The sequence below is a fragment of the Strongylocentrotus purpuratus genome, unplaced genomic scaffold (assembly GCF_000002235.5).
Source record: "Strongylocentrotus purpuratus isolate Spur 01 unplaced genomic scaffold, Spur_5.0 spur5_scaffold_15, whole genome shotgun sequence".
Classification (NCBI taxonomy): domain Eukaryota; kingdom Metazoa; phylum Echinodermata; class Echinoidea; order Camarodonta; family Strongylocentrotidae; genus Strongylocentrotus; species Strongylocentrotus purpuratus.
The window spans coordinates 36,519,433-36,543,347 of NW_022145600.1; the positions used below are offsets into that span (position 1 = coordinate 36,519,433).

Sequence of the window (23,915 nt, forward strand, 5' to 3'; positions counted from 1 at the left end):
AAAGAAGTATCGGATATTTTTCTTGAATTGTATTTGTTTTCATTCATTATGCCTCCGTTACGAAGTAGCCGGAGGCATTATGTTTTCGGGTTGTCCGTCCGTCCGTACGTACGTCCGTCCGTACGTCCCGTTCTCGTGATCGCGTTATCTGAAGAACCGATTGATGGATTCCTGCCAAACTTTGGTCATGTATGTATCTTGCAGAACCGATGAACTGATTAGATTTTGGGGTCTTGGTCAAGGTCAAAGGTCATGCGGCTCATTATGTATGCAAAAAATAGCTTGTGATCGCATTATCATTAGAACAGATTGATGGATTCCTGCCAAACTTAGATCACGTATGTATCTTGCAGAGCCAATGAACTGAGTAGATTCTTGGGTCATGAGGTCAAAGGTCAAAGGTCACAGGGCTCATTATGTATGCAAAAACAGCTCGTGATCGCGTTATCTCAAGAACCGATTGATGGATTCCTGTCAAACTTAGGTCATGTATGTTACTTGCAGAGCCGATGAACTGATTAGATTTTGGGGTCTTGGTCAAGGTCAAAGGTCATGCGGCTCATTATGTATGCAAAAAATAGCTTGTGATCGCATTATCATTAGAACAGATTGATGGATTCCTGCCAAACTTAGATCACGTATGTATCTTGCAGAGCCAATGAACTGAGTAGATTCTTGGGTCATGAGGTCAAAGGTCAAATGTCATGGGCTCATTATGTATGCAAAAATAGCTTGTGAACGCATTCTCATTAGAACTGACAGATGGATTACTATTTAACTCGGGATATCTTGCAGAGCCAATGAACTGAGTACATTTTAGGGTCATGAGGTCAAAGATCAAAGGGTCATATAATATATGAGAAATTGCTTTTTGGTTTGTAAACTTGCTCTATGACGGAGGCATCATTTTCGACTGCGTGCAGTCGAAGTTCCATCTAGTTTTATTCTGATTTTGATAGCTACATTAACTGTTGTCACCACCATGGTGCTGTTATGTGCGTGGGTTTTGTAATAATGTCAGATACTTTTTCATTTGTCGACCTTTTAGCGAAAATTCGGTCTCTGCAGACGGCTTAATTTCGGTTCCACGTCATAGGCTCTTTCAATCAATATGCCTTATTTTCATTATTTCTTTCGTTCAAGAGATTGAAAATAGCTTAAAACTGTCATTCTGTCGAAAGTATTAATGTTCAAAGAGATGTGCTTTCAGATAATTGCATATAAATTTACCTAAGTTGTAATTGTACTCTTCACTTAGGGCTGTGGAGCTATAGATGTAGCAATAATATATTGGAGGTCGAATTCAGACGTGGGCGAGCCTTGTGCAGTATTATCTTTCTTATTATGGTTTACGTAAGGTGGAAAATGTACATGTATTGTAAAGAAAATGTATACCGTGTAATGAGCATGTATTTTATTATGTACGCAGAGGAATAGATTAAATATCACATCACTTTCCTACAAAGTAATCTTATGTTCCTTCGTTAAAATGTCTCTTATTAGCGTGCTTCCAACAAATATGATTAATTTAATAATTGATAGTTCCAAAGATCTGTTGAACAAATCCCTATTTCAGCCCTCTTCTATATAATCTCCTTGCCTTTCTTCGTCCATCTTCCTATCTTATATCTGGACTCCTGTTTTTCTCCACACAGAGGATGCTGCGTATATACAAAAGAAACCAGTGTAGCACTTAGATCTTCATTGATTGCCAAATGTATTGACTTTCATTTAAATTAGTCATTTGGGAATGATTATTCACATGCTTTTCAAAAAAAAAAATACTTCTCACAATAAAATATACAAAGGAGGAGGGGACCTGGCGCGAAACCTCGAAAAATCCTTAATTGGTTTCCCTTTCATATTCTCAAAGAAGGTACATAATCGAGTCAAGAATGAATGATATTCATTGATTCTCCTAAAAGTACTTGTGGGGAAAATGTGATTTTCTTTAATTGAAGGCCATAATCATATGCTGATTGTACTTTGCATTCTCCTGACAGATTATGAAGGGGGGAACGCCCATTCGCATCACACTGGATATTCATAATTGATACATCATTAAACAAAATGAGTGTGAAAATGATTTTTTTTTTTTTTTTTTTTTTTTTAATTTGTATTATTATTATTGAAGAAAAAAAATATATTTGGATGATTGTTATTCGTACATGTATTCTCTTCCCAAGGGTCACTAAGTGTATCCGGTGTGTGAAAGGGGAATTGAATATGAGAGGCAAACATTTCTAGGGAAAAAAAGCCTGTATAAAAGAGAATATGTCGATAAAGATGCGGGAATGAAAGACTCATATCTGCGGAGAAAAGTTATGAATTCTGGTCAATGTACTGAAATAATCAAGAAAATATCACTTGATTGGGGAATCATCATTTTTATAATCATCCCTACTAGCACCATCATCATCATTATCTTTACGAACATCATCATCATCTACATCGTCATCATTTTCATCGTCATCATCATCGTCATCATCACTATATTCAGCAACATAATGATCATCACCATCATCGTCATTTTCTACCTGTTGGTCCCTGGGAGGGGGTTGGGTCTTCAAGAAACCTTTCTCCACTAAATTCAATCTGCAACCCATCCCAAAATTAACAATTCGTCAGAATGACATCATTAATGCGATCTATATCCATCGGACCATCTCACAAATTTTGGTTTTCTTTCTTCTCATATTGCAGCTCATCCCTTTTTCCTGTCCTCCAAATTTCAAACCAACTCATCGGTATGTTTTCTTTAATAAAACAGGACCCCGTTGTATAAAACTTGCCATTGATGGTACCTTTCCCATCAATGGCAATTACCATGGTAACAGGGCTTAACAGCCAATCAAAATCAAGGTTTCCATGGTAGTTACCATTGATGGCAAAGATACCATCAATGGTGAGTTTTGTACGACGGGGCCCTGATCTATCTACGTCATTCTTCCTTACAAATACATTTGAATATTCAGAAATCTTTGAAAACAAATTGTTGATGAAGACCGTTCAGATATCACACGTGGGTGGCGATATATCATACATCTCATCTGAACCACTTCAGTGTGTCTCCTAAGCTCGAATTGCAGAATACCGGTAGGTGAGGACGATATTATGCAGGGGGTATGGAAAATATATTCGACTCTGTTGTTCTTCCTCTGTCATCTATGTTCGGTGCTTTTGCATCTTTCTCTTCTCCATCTCCCCCTCTTTTTCTCCCAAAATATATTCACCCCTCTTTCTCTCTCCCCCTTTTTTTCTCTGTCCCCTTTTATGTACCCCTCCTCCGTTTTCTCTCTTTTACCCCCCCCCCCCCGACTTTCTCTATATCCTTCCCCCTTCTCTCTCTCTCTCTCTCTCTCTCTCTCTTTCTACCCCTGTCTATCCCCTCTCTAACTGTCTGTCGTTTTTACTCCCTTTATAGCCCCGTATCTAGTCCCTTACTTCTTTTCACCCTCCCTCTCCATTCTTTTATACTTCTCTTCTATCAGTCTGTGTGATTTACTGGCTATGTACCTATAGGTATCTGGGTGTGTGTGGGTATGTGTGTGCGTTTGCATCTCTCTCTCTCTCTCTCTCTCTCTCTCTCTCTCGTTATTTCTCTTCCAGAAATTGTCATCCCCCCAAAAAATGAATATTATTTTCTTCTTTTTTCAGTTCAAAAGTTCAGTTCAAGGTATACGAATAAACCCAAAAACAAATTCAATTTTCAATCACTAAGGCTGGGGTTCAACTCTGCATGTACTCTAAAAAACAGAGTGTCAATATTATACATGTACGGAATGATACCCAATCTCTAAACTTCTTAGAAGGGAAAAGAGCCCCTCCGTCGCCCACGGTCCTTACAAGAGGTCACCGCCCTTGGTATCTCTTTCTGTCCTTCCCTGTCCCTCTATCATCATTTGCTTGTCCATCTTTCTATGTGTAGCTCATTACAAATGTCACTGTTTCACCGTATATATCCTACCATGTCTGTACCTATCCCGATATCTATCTTGCAAGTTTCTATTCCTATCAAGCTCTATATTATCTCTCTGTCAATTTTATCTCTGTGAACCTCTCATACATCCACCTACCCCCCCCCCTCTCTCTCTCTCTCTCTCTCTCTCTCTCTCTCTGTCTCTGTGATATATAAGATAGTCGTACATTTTTCTTTGTTCCTTTCGCTTATTTTTATCCTCCTCTCAATCTCCGTTTGACTATACCTCCTTGTTGATTCTCTCTCTCTCTCTCTCTCTCTCTCTCTCTCTTTCTATCTATCTGTCTCTCTCTCTCTCTATCTCTCTCTCACACACACACACACACACACACACACACACACACACACCACCTGTCACTCACACTTCTTCAATATCTATCTCTCAGGCTCTCTTTAGTAACTCTGTGTATGTGCCTTTATTTCTCGTTCTCATTCCTCTCGTAATTACGGAATGATTCTTCTTCACAACATTTCAGACAAAGAAAGTACTTCATAACTTTTTTTTACCATTTGTCCTTTTTATTTCAATAAGTTAAATTTTTCTCTCTCCCTCCACCTTTCTTACTCGAGTACGTGGAAGCAGGAACATTAAATACGCTCCGGCACATACTATAACGTGTTCAATAAATAATTTGTTTGTCTTGGCAAGAAAATGTTGCTTGCACTATAAAATGTACAATCAATAAATAAATAGTGTGATGGGCATACATAAATACGAATACAATGTACATTACGAAACCTGTCGCGAAAAGGTTCAGAATAAATAGCGACATTCATACCGATGCAGTTTGAACTGAAATAGTGAAATATTCCCTGTTTTATCCGATAAAAGGTGTTATTAAGCAATGACCTGAATACAACATCGGTAACCATGGTAGCACGAACAACAATGAATACACAGCCTCCCATAAAACAGCGTATGAGAGTATACATAACGTAAATCATGAATATGCAGTGACTTTGACTTTCTACTTCATAAATGGTCATACATGGACAATAAAAGGAAAGCTAGCGCATCACTGTACAAAAAAAAAAAATCAGTATCTTATAATCGATTAGCGATAAATCCAGCTCGTGACAATTTTGTAAGTCGGTTAGTTGAGATAACATGCTGCATCTCGAGTGGGGCGTCCTCAAGTCCAAACATTGCGATTGTTACTAAAAATCACGATATTACAGTGGAAGTTGCGTTTTTTATGGCAAAATGGGGCAGTTGCAGAGCAACACCAATCGTCAAATCGCGAGGTAAGTAAAATTGCGAAGTTGGACCATGGTCTAAATACCTTTTTCTAGAAAGATTCTTAGAATGATAAAATGCCTTTCTTTGATAATAACCCAATATTTTATCATTATAGTCCCATTATCATAATAAAACTAAGATTACCCGTTGATGAGCATTTAAATACATTTTAATGTATAAAGTGCATTGTGACCGTTTGCTGTAACTATGAGGACGAAATTCCAATCTGATTTATGTAAGAATCATATTCTGTATGAATCTACTTTAGTACCTGTGGTATCGATTTATTATATGACCTGCCGTTTAATTATGTGGGATATGATGCTAAACTGATAATCTAATTGTGGTACCATAATAACATTGCAAATACACACTCAGAACGGAATGAATGGTTGATCATATAAATGGAGTCAGTATTCCACACCATTGGAACTACGTTGATCAATGCTGCATGAGTTCCACGATGAATGAAATTGTACCATGATTTACTTGATTTACCATCTAAAAATGCCAATAATCTATTTAATCATTAGATTATATATAAATTATATTTTATCGGTATATTATTGAAAGTGAAGTCATTAATTACAACCACGGTTACCATGTGAACGACTAGGTTAATGTTGGTATGATAGATATACATGATAACAATAATTTTTGGGCCAACATGTTGCTATGTCGATATCATACGATATTGATGAGGAAGAAGAAGAAGAGAAAGCAAAAGAAGAAGAAAAAAGAAGATTGAAGAAAAATGCGACAAAGAAGAAGAAGAAAAGAGAAAAAGAAGACGACGGCGACGATGATGAAAACGTCAGGATGATACTACACTAGAAAATCAAACAGAAAAAAATAAATCAAATCAAATCAAAACAAATCAAACGAAATGATAATTGAAATGATAACGAAAAGTAATTAATGGTCAGTACAATAGTAAACAAAATAAATAGCAATAAAAAAAAGAGAACTGCATCGTGATCTTATCAATATCGAATACACCACGGTAATAGTTATAATAGAAATAAATAATGCATAATGACATTGACATAAACATGAAGTTCGGAAATAGCTGACTACTTGTATTTTGAAAGCGAAGCTGAGGAAAACTATACCATTTTAAAAGGCAATAATCATAAAGTTACAATCAGACATCATCTTCCTGATTCTGATTCATTCGAAGAATTAGCTCTCGAAATAACTACACGGTACACTGGCAAAGATGAAAGACAAGACTTTCATATCATTTAGCATTGATATCAAAACCACTAGAAACCTTGAATTAAATAGATCAATTTCCTCTCAGACGTCATGAAAAGAACCCTGCTACATGAGTTACTTGTTATGAATTTAATGAAATTTAATTCATATAATGTTAAACGATGGCCCTCTGGACAGTGAATATTCTATCCAATATTGGCTACGACTGTGACCTCAACAGACCTTCCGCCATGTGAACGGAAGTACTTGGTTACTTGAATAGTCTCAGGTCAGTCAAAAACACCTGTATACCCAACGAGTGTTTAGGTTTTCATGTTAGGACTGCATAGAACGATTCCCTTAATAACAAAACGTCAGGATGATACTAAACTAGAAAATCAAACAGAAAAAAATTAATCAAATTAAATCAAATCAAATTAAATCAAACGAAAATGAGTTTATTGTCATCTTAACAAGACAAATTAAAAATATCAACTCAAATGTGAGAGGATGAAAGCAAAAAAAGGAATACGAGGGTAGTTTTGTTTCAGTTGAGTTGGTCACATAAATATTGTGCATTGTAAAAAGGCTATTTGATATGAATCATTGTATGTTTAGGCTTCTTTTGTTGATCCCTTTATGAACTATTTTGGCAAGAAAACAGACAACCTGACTTGTTAAATGGTGCTTTTACACCCGTTTACATATTCAGATATGTTGACACATAAAGGCAAAATGCGACTAGTTTGTTTTACTTATCCCTATAACCATACTACGTGCATAAGTCGTGTGTTTGCTATTTTTTTTAACTCTCATTCTCTGCATAATATTTGACATCAATACTATTCATTGCTGTTTCTCATACATGTATAACAAGCATTTTTTAAATAACATTTCATCTGTCATTATCATTATATACATCAGTCTTTCTATTTATTTTTTATTATAAATAACGGTGAAGAGTATCAAAAATAAACTGGAATGCTTTCAAAACAAAATGGCGGGCATCATGATGAAGTATGTAGGTATGAATCCATAGGTTACGATCCAATCAGTGCTGCTGCTAAGTGTGATTGTGGATTTAACTCACACTCACATCCCACGCGCACACTTCTCGTAACAACTTCCCAATGCTCTACGTAATGCCTTCCGCCCGTGTCGCTCGTTTGCGGCGCGCACTCCCCCGTTCTTCTGAGCATGCTCAGTTCAAACGTTCGATCCGCGCATCTCCCAGTACCTGTAATCAAAACAAAAAAACAAACAAAATACTCATTATCATCCCTGAAATAGAGCAGTATTTTGCACCCATACGTGTATATGGGCAAGTCCGTTGTAATATGCCTATTTACGTGTGTGCATAACTAGCATTTAAATAACGTACCTATACATGCATATACACACGCGTTTGTTTTTATAATGCCTTTAAAACAATATATTCGGTGGCCAAAACAGATTTATCTTTGAATGGTGAATAGTGTGAGAAAAAGCAAGCGAACTTGATTGATGTATACCTTTAAAATCTGTAAAAACACGGCGCTTTATTCTTTTTATCTCGCATACAATGCCCTTTTTCATATTTCATTCCGTTTGATTTCTCTCGTGATCTCATTAGAGCTTCTTCACAAGAGATGATAGGAGGTGTTATGAAGGTCTCCGAGGAGTTTGTGGTCATAGAGGATACTAATACAATCATTCCAGTTATTAAACTGGCCCTTCTCATAATGCATCTTCACGCATGACTGAACACGTATCTTCTAGGGGAGATGGGTATAACCAACGTCACTGTTGAGTTATCAGTACTATTTGAATCGTGTAGTACTATTTGAATCGAGTATTACTATCGTGTAGTGCTTTGCAATTTGTGTTGTGTGCATTTAAGAGTCTTTCAAGTATTGTAAGGTATCTGCTATTAAACAGTCTTAGAATATGTTTATGGTAAATTGTTAAACAGCTAATGACATAGAGAAGGTCTTTCGTATCCTGTACAAGCAAATTGTGAGATAACTGAAGAAAAAAATCATTGTTTGTTTCTCTTTTTTGTTTGTTTTACAGAATTGCAACAAGCTTGCACTGAAAGAAAAAATAGATGACGATTTATTTTTTCTCCAGCACTGTTTACGTTTTGAAAGACTCTGACACATCCAGATAATGTATAGAGGGAATGTCGAGCTGTGTTACTCGAAGAAGGACTACACTGACGAGAAAGAGAATACGGCAGGGTTTACCGTCCTGGTGGAATAGACCCTCGCTCGGCTGGGGATAAATATTTGTATCCAGACGGTTTCTGTATATCTCGAGTTTAATAACCCTAACAGATGTTGTAATACAACGTGAATGTCTTGTTTGGGATGAGGTGATATTACAATCATCTCATTCTAGATCGCCTCCATCCGATTTAGATATAACTTCACAAAATACATTCCTTCCGTGCCCTAATGTAAATGATTTTATCTGCATTGGATCTGACACCACTGACTTCTATATCTCAATCCATAGTGCACATCTTACCCCTGCATGCATCAGTAGCGGTGAAGAGGAGGTTTTTAAGGGGTATCATATAAATCTTACATCCAATTTCATGTTCTCTTGGGTATACCAAGGATTGTTTCATGTTGTATTCAATTTCAATTGAATTAATGAAGAGGACACTTTGCATGGCGTAATCAATCATGTGATTCATTTGGCTATTTAATATGATACATTGACTTCCAAGTTCAGGTATTTAGCATTGAGTTTATAAATCACAATTCTGATTGGTCTTCTTCCTTTAATATTCTTTATGTTAATTAATATGAAAGAAAATTTAGACAGATTAACTGCTCAGACATCATGATTAAGTATACCAAAAGCTGGAAACATTAAAATAGTAAATGCTAATATAATCATGATGCTATATGGGGGTTTTCTCATTCAAAAGGGAAAGGATAAGATGGAGGAGGGGAGTGGGGTGACTTCTCTCCTTCACTCAATCAGCTGGTTCGAAATAAGATAGTGATCAAAGTTACACCCTTGACGCTAGATAATAGACAGATTCTCACCTCGTAGACAGCCCACTGTCGCCTGGGGGTCACAAACGACCTCGTTGAGATAGCGAGGGAAATAATTATCTTCTAGTTCTGTTGTCATCATGCATGCTCCGCAAAGACGAAGAAACCCGTCATCGTTCGCCTCGCCCATGGTTTCACAATATCCAATAGTACTCTCACCTAGACAAAGATAATAGAGGGTGAAGGTTACAAATATACGTCTACTACAATACAGTATCTCTTATGATTATATCATGATCAGGATAATAATTATAATGACTTGCTACTGATTCCCTGAAGGTGAATACGTTTGTTGCCGAAACGAATATTTTGCTTACGTTGAAATTAAGATAATTACTACCTTATCATCACCTAAATTAATCTGAGTGAGATTTAAAGAATTTAGATTAGTATGACATCTAAAAAAAACATTAGATATATGTTTTCCTCTATAAAAATGAGTTTGTAGTTGTTTTTCTTGCTTTACTTCGTTCTTTTACTTTATTGTTGTATATTGAAAGCCCATGTACAGATTTGGTAAGGTAAATGTTCTACCCATCCCTCCCATACACACTCTAACATGCATCCAATCAACGCCTTTTGTATAAGTGGCCTATGGCCTATACTCCGGGGTCAATTTAAATTACCAACCAAATTCCCAACCACACGACTGGATACAAAGTCTAATTACCCTACCATAAATCTAACACAACGCCGATCACAACCACAATCCCCTTCGTACACGAGGCGTTTTGTTGTTGTTTGACGTAGCCTGTGGCAGCGAATGATTAAGCCTATGGTCCGTCATGTGAGAGTGAATGCACTTTTTTTTAATGAATTCAAAATGGCAACAGGCATTACACTGATGTCCGTTAAACACAATGCGTCAGTTTGATTGCGTAATTATACTTACGCCAATCAAGCGTATCCAGGCAAACTATTGATGCATGCGTCAATAATTCATCAAAATGTTTGCACTGATTCATTCAGGCATTGTCCAATGTTTGCAAATTTCACTTACATTACACTTAAGACGCGCCAAAGACTGAGTTAGTCACTGACGCAGTACTACGTCAGAACAAATGACGCCTCATGGGTTTCAATCTATAATTATCTATGACGCAATCAAAGAGTAAGCATCTTGTGCCAATTACTAACCTACTGGGTTTCGTATTGATCTAGATGATCTTCTTTGTTGTGGTGTGATGTAAGAGTTCTGCAATTGTTCCTGAAGTTCTTGTGGTATATCTGGGTGATAACCATCTTGTAAAACGGCTTCAACTTCTCTCTTTCTTAATCTCCGGCTGCTTTTCGATGTCTGTTTATACAAAAAATGGAGGTAAGAAGGAATAGATATTATCAATGAATAATACTAACGATAGTAATAATAATAATAAAGATAATAATGATGATAATAATAATACAAATAGTAAAGAAAAATGGATCGTTATTCATCATCATCATCATGCTCCTAGTATTCGTATCTATTTATTCACTGCAAATTGGCAGTTAAAACATCACAATACAATAAAAACGAAACAATTTATGTAATAATGATGATGATGATGATGATGATGATGATGGCTGCTTAAACTTAGCTTAGACTGAAAGCAGACGTAAGTCAAGCCAACATATATCGTTACCTTTCTCCGTCAAACATTTTGGCTCTCTACATTTTGGAATTACTTTTATTTTGCAATGGTACAAATTAGGCTGGAGGCATGTAATTTCAACAAAGATATTAGTTCATGAACTTTTACGCCTACGCCTACGTTCATGAATCCTATATAGTCCGTTCTTAAGTAGATGTTCAGCTCTGTAATCACATGGGTTATTATGTTTCTTATTTTTAAACAAACAAATGAATAAACAAACAATTGTACTGTTTACTTACTTTGTTTGAAGCAATATAAAGTAAATTTGGGAAATTGAGAGGACTGTTATCCATATAGAGTGTGTTAGCTCCTGCTGCTTGTAACATTGCTTGCAGAGCATCGGTTGTTTGTCGTCGACACCTCGTACGACTTCTCTTTGTTCTATGCAAGGCACCCTGGGAGAGAAAAAAACAGAATAGATGAAGAAATGAATGAGATTGATTGATAAAAATTGTTATGAGATGATGACGTGGATCCTAATCAAATGATTGGTTGAGAGCGTACACGTGACCAGGCATTTGTTTGCCTTACGCGTAATTTAGATAATGACCGGTCATTATCCAATCCGGTCTTTATCAAAATTATGTTATAAAACATCATTTTATCAAACAAATAATACTCATCATTTTGTTCGGGCACTCGTAAAATTACTAATGCCCTCACTGATGTGTATTATTTGTATAATAACTAAATAACCTCAGTCATATCGGCACTTTGATTTCAAATGGACTGATTTCTAGCCTTGCGGCATGTTCGGTGTAATGCATTGCTTGTAAATATGTTGTCGGTCAGGTGTCGGTCTCGTTTGTGTGGCAAGGGTACGAACACAAGATTTGACTTCTAGATAATTATAATCCGTAAAAGTTAAGGCCAGAAAGAAAAGGTGACACGGTATTTCGCACTAACCAATTTATAAAACGGAGCAGAAATATATTTATATTTAAACATACATTTAATTCATATCTGTCATTGATTCGGTGTCTTACATACTTCTTCAACAATTTTTCCCATGGGATGTAAAACATTCTTAATCACTTATGAACTTGTATTCTAGATTTAAAAAGTTATTACTACCATATTACAACTGGTCAAGAAACATAAATATAACCAATATTAATGGTAAAGACAGCAGATAATTATAGCGAAAATACTCACATTATCATTTTCATCTGTTTCCCGTACATCATCAGTACCTGTGTAAAGATAAGATGAAATTGGTTTTCATGAACATCATGCTTACTGCTTGCTACTGTTAAGCTTTCATGAATTGTTTTAATTTTTATTAAACTGAATTAATCTACAATGTTAATAATAACAAAAAAACAGTTACCTTCTGTTTTCTGATGTATTTATTCCCACGAGTAGATAAAAAGTATTTAGTTTAATTAAATCACTATTGACCATGCTATCTTTCCATATGATAAAATATCTATATCGTACTGTAAATCAATATGTTAAATCCACTTTAAGGAAAAATAACAGTAATCCCTGTAATTTCTTTTTTAAATCACAAATCCGAACTTGAACTATAGCTAGGTACTTGTAACAATTTACATAAGTATTTAATGAGTTCTCTAACATCAGATTTTTGGATAGGAAATTAATTAATTTTCTAAATCAATTTATATAATATAATTTTGAACAATAAAAGAGTTTACTTCATATAATCATGCGAGGCTTTGATTGTGAAGGGAAATAATGGGTAGATTATAATGACCTTATCATCAGAGCGATCGAGAAATAAAAAATATAAAGAAGTCATATTTTTCATTGCATTGAATTGAATATTGAATTGAATATTTCCTTCCTATATTTCAAATGTTCCGAATAGAATCTACAATATTGAAGAAATCTTGATTTAGAAGCAATTTGATGAAAACAGTTGTCGAGGACAGTAGATCTGCTTTCGATAATCATGATAGTAAGATTAAGACGCTCTAATACATGGAATAACTCGCCATCATTAGTCTCAAATCGCTTTCAACAACACATTTTTACTAGTTTTAAGGAAAATGTTTTGTTTAATGTCATAGCAATTTGAGATGAAAGACACCAATCATACATCGCAAATATATGTTATCATTGGAGCTGCGAATTTATGTATAACGAAGAGCTATGGAAAGGAGCATAATCATTATGAAATATTGGTCTATAAATGTGTCTGTTTTGGGGCACCCTTGGTGTTCGGTGAGAGGTCTATATCATGTACTATAACATGCTTTAGTAATCATCAGGTTTCCATGAGCTAAGCTAAGGAAGAAGGTATAGTGATTATTAATCCAGCCATGCCCTGCATCGTTTTCTCATCATCTTTTAATCATCGCTTGGCCTGTTTCCCAGGCCTATATATAGTGGAAGATGCGATTGTCTCATTTTAATACTGCATCAAAACATTATCTCCAATAAGAATGTATTTTTACCATTTCCCGATGGAAAAATGTATTTTAAGATGTATTACATAGAGGAATGGGGAGAGCCATGTTCCACTAATGCCAGCGAAATCTCATTGGCGTTCACTCGCTAATCACGTATACCGAAATAATATTTTCTAAGGCGTTTTGGCAAAAGTATCATCCCCCTTGCCACGATATATTGAGTTCCCAAAGGAAAGGTGTAATTTAAGATGTTTATTTGGTCCTTTTCTATTTATGCCAGTAAATGCTCAATGACGTCGACTCATTGATCACAGTCCTATCTCGAACTAATGTTGCCTATATGTTGCTTCGTGCCTTCGCCTACCCTCAGGCCAGAATTCACAAAGGAGGTTTGTCGACAAACCTCCTTCTGTTTCGACGAACCTTCTTTTGTTTTTTACAAACCAAGGTTTGTAAAAACGCGTCGAAACGCGTCGTATGACGCACATAAACCTCGGTTTGTCGACAAACCTCCTTTGTGAATTCGGGCCATAATGTTTGATCTATAAGTGATGCTCAATGGCCGACCTTACCTGTAATATTTGTAGGAGGCACTGAGTCTGAGAGTGAGACTAGTAGTGTGTGTAGGGACGCAGGTTGATGATGCGATGTAGGGGGTACGGGTGGAAGGCTAGCCGAATGAACCCATCGGCTCAAGTACTGAAGTAAAATACCCGCTAGTAATGTCACATAAATCTGAACAGATACAAAGAAAAATAATACCAAGTTGATAAATATCATTTCGAATGGTTTAACACAATGTAAAATTGACAAAATACACGAAAGCTTTAGCCTCTAGCAGACTATTTTTGTGTTCTCTTTTGATACATTCACAGTATTAATTGTACTATATTAATTTTTGGGGTTATGGCTAAAGTGACAGAAGCATTGATAAAACCATTAAAAGTACAGATTAAGTGGAATATTAGTAGTTCAAAGTATAGGATATTTCGGCATTTTTAAATTGCTTATGCAAAATCCAATCAGTTCTCATTTTAGCTAAAAAGAATAAGTGTCGGTGTCCATTTAACAAAATCTACAAATAAAGATAATGTCCAAAAGTTGTAATGAATTATGATATTCTGTGATAAATTCTACAACATGGAAATATTTCTTGTGTTGTAATTTCACACATGACAAGCTCTTTTAATAACAATAATAATAATGATAATAATAATAATGATAATAATAATAATGACAAGCTGTTTTGTTTATCATATTTTCTTTCAGGGCAGTATCATTGTCTAAAAAGAACATGGATTAGATAAAATCTTGTCATCTATAGTTCTCCTACTTCGAGCAACAAATTTTCGTTTCAGGCAGCAAATGTATTACTGTGTCATCCCACGATAAGACGTTATTATGAACAATGGTAGATTTTAATCATCGAGGGTTGATACTGCATAAATAACGTCAGAGTAGGTTTCCAATTTCTCGTCAGGAAATTAATTATTTGCGATTGAAACGCCCCAGTATTTGCTGCAATCTGCCCTGGGGTATTTCAATGGAAAAATAGAAATGGCAACATCAAAATGATTATTAAAAACCTAAGGCCAAGAGTGTAGGAGACTTTGTTTGAATCAGGTGTTTGACTGACTCCATCAAAGCTAGATCTATTATGCAAGTAGTTTGAAGTGACGCCGCCGACCGTTTGGGCAACAGGTCGCTTTAAAAAGGGAAGAAATCGTTATTCTACGTTTCACTGGAGCTCACAAAATAACCCGTTTATGATTAATCATCTACTTGGAAGCTCAATATAGCTTCCATATCTACCCATCTACCTCCTCCCCCCCCCCCTCCTCCTCTCCCTCCTCCTCTCCTTCCTCCTCTTCCTCCTCCTCTTCCTCCTCCTCTCCCCCGCTCCTGTTTGTAGTGAAGAATCATTCTTGCTACACTTTTCCCTCACGGAATCATGACGTAAAATGCTTGTGGGTGTCGTCATAATTTGTTTCGAGCCGATTAAAGAACCTCCGGGCGATTTCAACTAACAATGGGAGAAATTAATTTACAAAATTGCCCTTTTACGTTGTGTACTGAATATATTTAATTATCATCCCTTCTCACCTTCTTGAATATCGTGTTTTATTTCATTCCCTTTTTATAGAGGTCCATATTTTGTATACAAATTGAAACTGACTTTTTACCCTTAATAGTCAAGGCAATAAGTTATGATGTTTATTAAGAAGACAGAATGTATTTAAAAATACAGTAAAGAAATAGCACGGGTATACATCGCCTTCGTAAACAAGAGTTAAATTTATTAATTCGTCAAGTTTATTAATTCTTCACTTTATGTTAAATTATCACGTATTTGTAGACCTGTAGATGGATGAAACTATAGATTTTAAACTGTTTATATTGATTATATATTTACATAATAACTAAAAAAGCATTTATCTTAAAAGGCTAAAAAAAAGTGTTATTTTTATAGTATTATTTACCATGTGATACATTTTTCTTCCCTATAAGTAAAGGCAAACGTCTGCTGAATTATTGTAAACAAATTTGTTTTGAATAATCGCACATCAAAATATGGGAGAATAAAAGTAAAATGGAATTTTTAATTCTACTGTATCTGCTTCAAAGTACTGGAATGATCTAACACTTAGAATTAGGCAGTCTCCATCAGTATCACCTTCAGAAAGGCCTTAAAAACAGATGTTTTTTGCAGTTGTAGTTATAAGACTTTTTCTTATTACATTTATTTATTTATGTAAGTGTAATTTTCATTTATTGTAAGCGCTTAGGGCCTTATGGGAAAAGCGCGGTATAAGTAATAACAATAATAATAATAGTTTATAACTTCAAAAAGCATCCAGTTTATCTTTCAATATACTCCTACACAACCTTCCACTACTCCGACGGTATATGTTCACAAAGCACATCTGTATACAATGTAGCTACTAAAGACCAGTAAGCATAAAATGAGGTAAGCATAATTATTACAAATGTCAATCGGTAATGCGTACAGTGCTATTAATTTTTCGTCTTTCCCGTATTTTAATTCTAACAGTGGGTAAATATGAATTATATGTTGCTACGGTAATAAAATGTGACGTCATACTCCAACCAATCGACAATCTGTCTCTTCCCAAGCCATGCAATAATTTTTCGCCTGACTTGACTTTATTAATACAATAGAAACTCGACCGAGTGATCAAAACATATCAAGATCGAAATGAAAATAGATTTAATAGAGAGCGCTTTACAGGGCCCTTTGAAAACGAGGAACCAAGCTTATCATACATGTTACCACCATATATAATTCAGTGGGATTTACTCTAAATCCCATTAAGACTATTTATCCATTTGTACTAATTTTAGATTGGAAATGACTCTCATCTCGACTGGTTTAGGGTGGATTCATGATTTTATGACCAATTGAATTTCACAGTCTAATTAAATTGACATATGAATGTTTCTACATCGATTTCAAATAATTATATTCTAAGTCAATCATTTAAAACATAGCATCAAACTGAAATGCCGCCATTTTCTGAAAAGGCTGATGTAACGATGTTTTGTAAAGAAATATGTAGAAATGTTTTAGATCTAGTTTGAATTGCCCTTTCGAATTCTATGTCGCTGCAATGATTGTAGATATATATAAGTAGTATACTTTTGGTATTTAGACTCATCATGTATTTGTTTTGGTAGCTACATAAGGAAGGTCAAGGGCCTAACTTATTCACCCAAGCTCAAACGAGTCTAATGATTGCTTGTCTGCTGCAGATTTTACGAGCTTTTTAAATGCTTTTAAATGCTTCACATAAGTATACAAATGACCTGAATGTTTGATACAGCAGTCTTTTGTATTATACATAGGATGAGGAGATCTAAACTCCATGCTGAATGGAAGATGTGCCTGTATAATCTAAGGACGCCGTCATTCATCGTTCCTTTATGTTTTGGGGTTGAATAAATAGCTCGTATCTTTCATTGCATCGATGATCAGAAGACCTTTTCAAATAACTCACAACGTCATGACAATATGATTGACATGAATGCAATCCGTTAATTTTATTCAGGTTGCTCGTAAATAACAAAGTAACATGAAAATAATTCATGTTTCGACATATTAATGAAAGGCATATTAATATCATTACCGTTATTATCATTATTCTTATAATTATGACTATCATTATTACTATTTTTTTACTGCTACTATTATTATTATTATTTCATTATCATTAATATTATTATTATTATCATTATTGTTGTTGTTGTTGTTATTATGATGATTATTATAATTATAGTTCATTCTCCGAGTTGAATCCAATTACCGTACTGTGCTACGTTTGATTTGCTCGATTATCAATATAATCTAATTATTGAAGAGTTGTGACAGGTGGAATCAAATTAGAATAGAAAGGAAGCGGCACCTGCTTTATATAGACCACCTCCTTGTGGTTTGAAAGAGAGAAAGAAAGATACAACATGTATATTGGTATTGTGGGTGGAGATATGTAAATCATGTCAATCTATTTGTATCGTCCATTCGACATACCTAGTTCTTTAATTGAAATGTTCATGAATTCCGTTGTATGATATGTTCGGCTTATTTAAACGACCTGGATTCGAAGAGTTCACTTCGCTCATTTACCAGGCGAGCAGAAAACCAGACGGGGACGGGTTCGCAGAGAGAGAAAGAGAGAGAAAGAGAGAGGAGTGACAGGGAGTGGACTGATGACAATTTGTAAAATTGAAACACAGTGCAGACGTGACTAGAGAGAGAAGAAAACAGGTAGAGAGAGAGAGAGAGATGGGGGGAGAGAGAGATACAGAGACATAGAACATGATAGTAAGACAAGGAGAGAGAGGATAAACACGGGAAAACCAATAGCAATATGTATTTTATTAAATTTTGCAAACTGATAAACGTTATCGAGAGAAAAAGTGAAACGAGAGGGTGAAAAAGAAGAAAAAAGCCATACATATGAAGAGAAGGAAAGGAGAAGAAGAAGAAGAATAGAAAGAGTTGGAGAGAGAAAATGAGAAAAAGAGAGGGAGAGAGAGAAGAAATCAAATGGATGATTGCTTTTAAAAAAAGAAGAGAGAGTTACGATATTTCTTTACCTTTATCCTTACTATTCTTTCAGTGTTAACGACAAACCTCCAACTATCAATCCAAATATATTCCTGGCAAACTTTTGTATTCATTCAAAAGAATGATATGGTTTGCAGTACCTCAGGTAAACAATAACACCCACAATGATCGCTAACATTATAGTTCATTCTACTTTTTCATATCATCTGTCCGAAATATACCCTCGTTTGCTAAGCTGATTGAATACAAATATTTTTCTTGAAATTGAAATTCGTCGCCATGACGAGATAGGGCGACGAGTCTGGATGAACTATATATCATATCTCTCTTCGGAACCGTGAACCTATGTAAGATAAAATCATGGAGCTTGGTCACAGTCATTCTCTATTGGTAGCATTTCTAATTTTGGATATAAAAGTGAGAACTTTGATCGTACTCTAATACCTTCTCAATATGATTTTACAGTTTAGAAAATACTTGTGGTATCTTGACTTTCGAAACTGGGTTTTTTTCTTGTCAACGGAATTTATTTAGATTAGTAATATACCTCCTGTATAAGTAGAAACCTTAGTTTAACCTGAGCTTGTATATTGGAACATATATTCCAATATGTGTTCTGAATGTATGAGTATGTCATATTGAAGACAGACAGTGGACGATTATGAAGGGTGATGTTGAATTCAGGTTCGTGACTCAAATGTATGAAGCATGAAGATCGACCTTTAAACGCTCATATTTTCATCTTGTTTAGATTGCAAGGGTTATTGGACAATAGTGGAATGGATTCTAGTGTCAGGAAGTCACTATTATGAGTTTCATATATCTATATACCTAGTCATTATAATCATGATTTAATTTCTTTAGTCATTGTAAATGTAAGCATTATTAAAGTTGATTTTTATCATGCTTTCTGACGAAGATGACATTGATTGAAATAATTATAAATGTAGAACATAATTATATGTAATAGTATGACTACAACGAAAAAAAAATAAAAAGTAATTTGCAAAGGATTATTTAGTTACTAATATTTAATTATGTCTCATCTTTATTCAGATTAGTGGTCGTAACAACATAGACAAGAAATGTAACATTTAAAACCCAGGTCCATGAGACAGTGTCATACAAAATTCAAGAGTCATTTACAATTTACATTGTACAAAAACTGGTTAGTCCCAAATATAAAGATTAATGGTGGGTTACCAAAAAATAGATTCAGTGTCATGAAAACTTATCATACCACCCATGGCTGTTTGATGTTATGATGACAATGATCGAAGCATTGACATGTAAGAAACATTTCTATAATAAAAATGCCAATTCTATTTCTCTGTGGAATTGTTCTTTAAAATATTTGTGTCTAAAACATCTAATTCGGTGAGACAGAAAGGAAGAAACAATCTACATATTTCATAAATTTGATGGTAAAGGGAGTAAGGGACGCTAAAATCCCTTGACTTACTATTATGAATCATCTCTTCCGGCGCGCATAAAACGCTGTCAATAATGATTTAGATGCTAATTTAATGGGGAGCGATATGCCCACAACAGGTAGAGGCTTTTTAATTAATTGCAGAGATAGCAATGATAATCATTGGAGGAAATAGAAAAGACCTTGCTTTCTAATCAGGCTTGTTGATATAGACCTTGTTGGTCGACCGACCGACCGACCGACCGGCCGATGGTACTGGTCACAAGGTGGCAATCCTACACTGTCTTGAATGAGGGATTCCCCATGCACCCTCTGAGTGTTGGAACCTCTAATGCGTGTTAATTACAGTTATCGCTTGGCAACTTGACATCATTCTATAGGTCTATGATAGTTTTAGCATTATCTTACATGTACATGTGTAGAGTAAAACCATTGTATAGTATACTTTTACAATATCACAGTTAAGAGGAATTGCGTGTACAACTTTGTTTTCCATGCATGGAAATCTACATTATTAAGTAGAGTGGAACCAGAAAGATATATATATATATATATATATATATATATATATATATATGACAAATGAATAGTCTTGATACACTATAAAACTGAAAATTCGAAAAGTTCCTTAATCTTTTTGTTTGTCTTCTAATATTTATCGAAAAAGAACTAAATACAAAATATTTTGGTTAAAATAAGTCGTCAAAAGACTTCTCTAGATGCGGGAATTAAATCATTTCGATTTATTCTGTAAAGAGATGAGAGACAGCAAAAATAATCATTTTTTGAAATTTGCAGGTTTTATGGATGTTATATGGACGGTATTTAATTGGTTTAGTTCAAGAAATAGTGTACTACATTGCGCGCTCCATATATCCTCAAAAGAAAAATTTGTATTTTATTATGATTCCTGTCATTGCAAACTTTCAGTTGCAAACATCGAGATCGTACAAGTGGTAGTAGTTACATGTCAATCAATTTAAGTACTTCACTCAGCTAATAGGCACATTGCCAGCTATGAGGGTCTGTAATCAGTTTATATCGACGCATACAACTGATCACAATTGACAAGGCGTGTGATATTCCGTTGACACATCGCTAGGAGAAAGATTGAGCTCAAACGTTAATCGGATACTCTTGCGAGCCAACTTTAGCCTCAGTCTCCACGTATACAACACGTTTTTATGTAGACATACATGTTTGCGTAGCATCCCTTTGAACAAACATTACTTCTTTCATGAACAGAAATAATTGTTAAAACATCAAGTCACTGAGAAGAGAAAAAATGGTGAAAATTGTCGTGAGGTATATATTACGAAGGCATAATAACGCAAGGTATCTATTTTTAGTAACATTTAGATGATGTCCGCTGTTAGACAAGGTCGGTGAACAAGAAAAATGGGATGCGCTCCTACCTCCCTATCTCTCTCTCTCTCTCTCTCTCTCACTCTCTCTCTCTCTCTTTCTTTCTCTCTCTATCCCTCGCTCTCTTTTACTTTCCTTTTCTCTCTGTCTTTCTTCTTCCATCCATCCAATCTTTTTATCTCACTCTCTCCACCCTCTCCTTCCGCTCTTTCTCCATTCACCCTCGCTATATTCCATTCTCTTTCTTCCCTTCATGTATTGAATATATCTACGAAAGTGCATTATTATCGTTCCATTCTCATATTGCCATTGGAAATGAATTTTGTGAATCCTTTTCTCGGTCATAACTCTAGTAATAATAAAAAAATGAATGGTTTGTATCAATGAAATACCGCTGCTTCGCTCCCTTATTCATCCTCTCTGCAATATGACCAAAGCTCTCTTCAAATATTGACAATCACTTACAACAGCATGGGAATGAACCCTGGAAGAGTGCATATTAAGAAATGTGTCATCACCATCTAAACACACATACAAACACACACACACTAGGAAGGTATAGCCAATAATAGCCCTCGGAGATATTAATAACACAAGCACCGTGATCCGCATACTCTGTATACACCGTGTGCTAGGAATATGCAGAGGCATTTCATGTTTCATCACAAACGATGATCCTTTATGGTAAGAACAAAAAGTTGAGACCAAGTTTTGAGCATGATGCATTAAACACTACTTCATGTTTCTAAAGTTTGCCAAGCTCAGTTATCATAAAGCACGACCTAAGAGAGGTCTCGTGGTCTAATAGGTGAGTTGAATGGTAGATCACAAGGTTCGAATCCCTCTTACGATCCCAACGTCTATTGTCAAGAAATTAACCTACATTTGCCTCTCTCGACTCAAGTGAAGTAAATGGGTATGCAACAGGAAGAAATTCTTCAAATGGTTGAAGGCGTCATCATGGTAGCTCGGCTAAAGCTGGGACTAATGATAGAATGCATTGTGAAGCGCAGTAGAAAAGGGTATATTTGCATATTAGTTGCGCTATACGTAATTATAAATGGGCATCTAAAATGTTTACTGATCTATTTTGGGCCAAACGAGGTTGCGTAAAAGACCTTCACCTTGCACAATTAATATCCGTCATTACGATGGACGTTTAGGCGAGGTGGTGACCAGTTACTGATACAAACATGTTGCTCACGATGTATTATCCAAATCTGTCGATGGCGTTGTAATATTTGAACATCATAACGAGAGATTGAAAGAGAAAGGAAGGTTTGAAGAGCTGATCATCAAGATATGATTGACATGCTTCCACTATACCCGACCCAAATACATAGCGGGACCTTGACCCCGTCAACCTTTGGCAGAAAATTCTTTCCATAAAGATCCATCTTTCATCGTATCGTATAATCATGACTGACATTGGTAGAAGATGACAAAACAAATAAAGATAGGCTCAACGACGGTGAGGCAATAGAACCTGTGGCACATCGCCCTGTTCTAAACAAATGCATGTACTATCTTCTGCTGCTGCTGCTGTGTTGCTGCTACTTTTGTGTTTTTTACTACCTCTACTACTACTACTACTACTACTACTACTACTACTACTACTACTACTACTACTACAAGTACTACTCCTACCTATATACTATACTCCTTCTACTTCTAAAAATAGGCCTACTACTGATACTACTAATACTTTTACTGCTGATTGTGGAAGTAATGGGGAAAAAGGTATTACAATTGGAAAGCAACATGCAAGCGCTGAAATATTACCTGAAGTGCATGTTCAAATGTAAACGAAAGGAATATCCTCAAAACTAAAACCAACGAGAAAGGAAGGCTAATTTAGCTCAGCTGAGCTTTTCAAGGATACATACATCCTCCTGCCAAAATACTATGTCATAATAAAGGCATGAGAAATAACATTGATACAGTGTCCTCTCGCAGCTTACAGCAACAACGTTAATTTCGAGAGAGAATATAAAATGAGAGATAATAAAAAAAAGAGAGAAATTGCTTTTTCTGCAAGTTCCAAAAGCAGAGAGTGAACGTCCAAAATGCTCGTGCAGGCTTAATTGAATACAGGCATGTGTGCATCGCAATGTTTACTCAAGCGAATTAATGAAGCCCAAAATGTGATTAAACCGTAATTACGAATTGAATTGCACTTTCGATTGGCGTGCTATACGTATCAATATACTCGTTATCTATTAAGTAATTGAATTGAGAGCTCCCTTATATAAAATGCATCTCATCTCATATAGCAAAAAAGATCGTTTGTTACTTACATGTAAATTTGAAGTTTTCATGGTGGCGATGTAAATATAAATAATTGAGTGAATAAAGTATCCCAATGTTCACAGGAAAAAAGTGTTATTCTGCTCCACAGTAACTGTCACCGCTCCGTCATCCGAAAAAAAATTCCTTAATATAATAGTCTTCTTTGATCAGGTGTAAACGATGTAGAAACAAGTCTCATAGTCCCTGATGTGTAGATAGTTACATCGAACAAGTGTATTAGCGATTTATCTGTCGAGGTGGGATATACAAG

General features: G+C 35.4%; 1 protein-coding gene across 1 annotated transcript; it reads right to left on the minus strand.

The window, feature by feature from the left end:
- Positions 1 to 4,476: 4,476 nt before the first annotated feature.
- LOC105442212 (uncharacterized skeletal organic matrix protein 8-like) lies at positions 4,477 to 23,915 on the minus strand. Its single transcript, XM_011674125.2, has 7 exons — positions 23,653 to 23,915; positions 14,045 to 14,207; positions 12,253 to 12,290; positions 11,337 to 11,492; positions 10,601 to 10,760; positions 9,455 to 9,622; positions 4,477 to 7,653 (listed from the first exon to the last, which is right to left on the minus strand). Exons 1-7 carry the CDS (start codon positions 23,671 to 23,673, stop codon positions 7,457 to 7,459), a joined length of 903 nt encoding a protein of 300 aa, XP_011672427.1. The 5' UTR covers positions 23,674 to 23,915; the 3' UTR covers positions 4,477 to 7,456.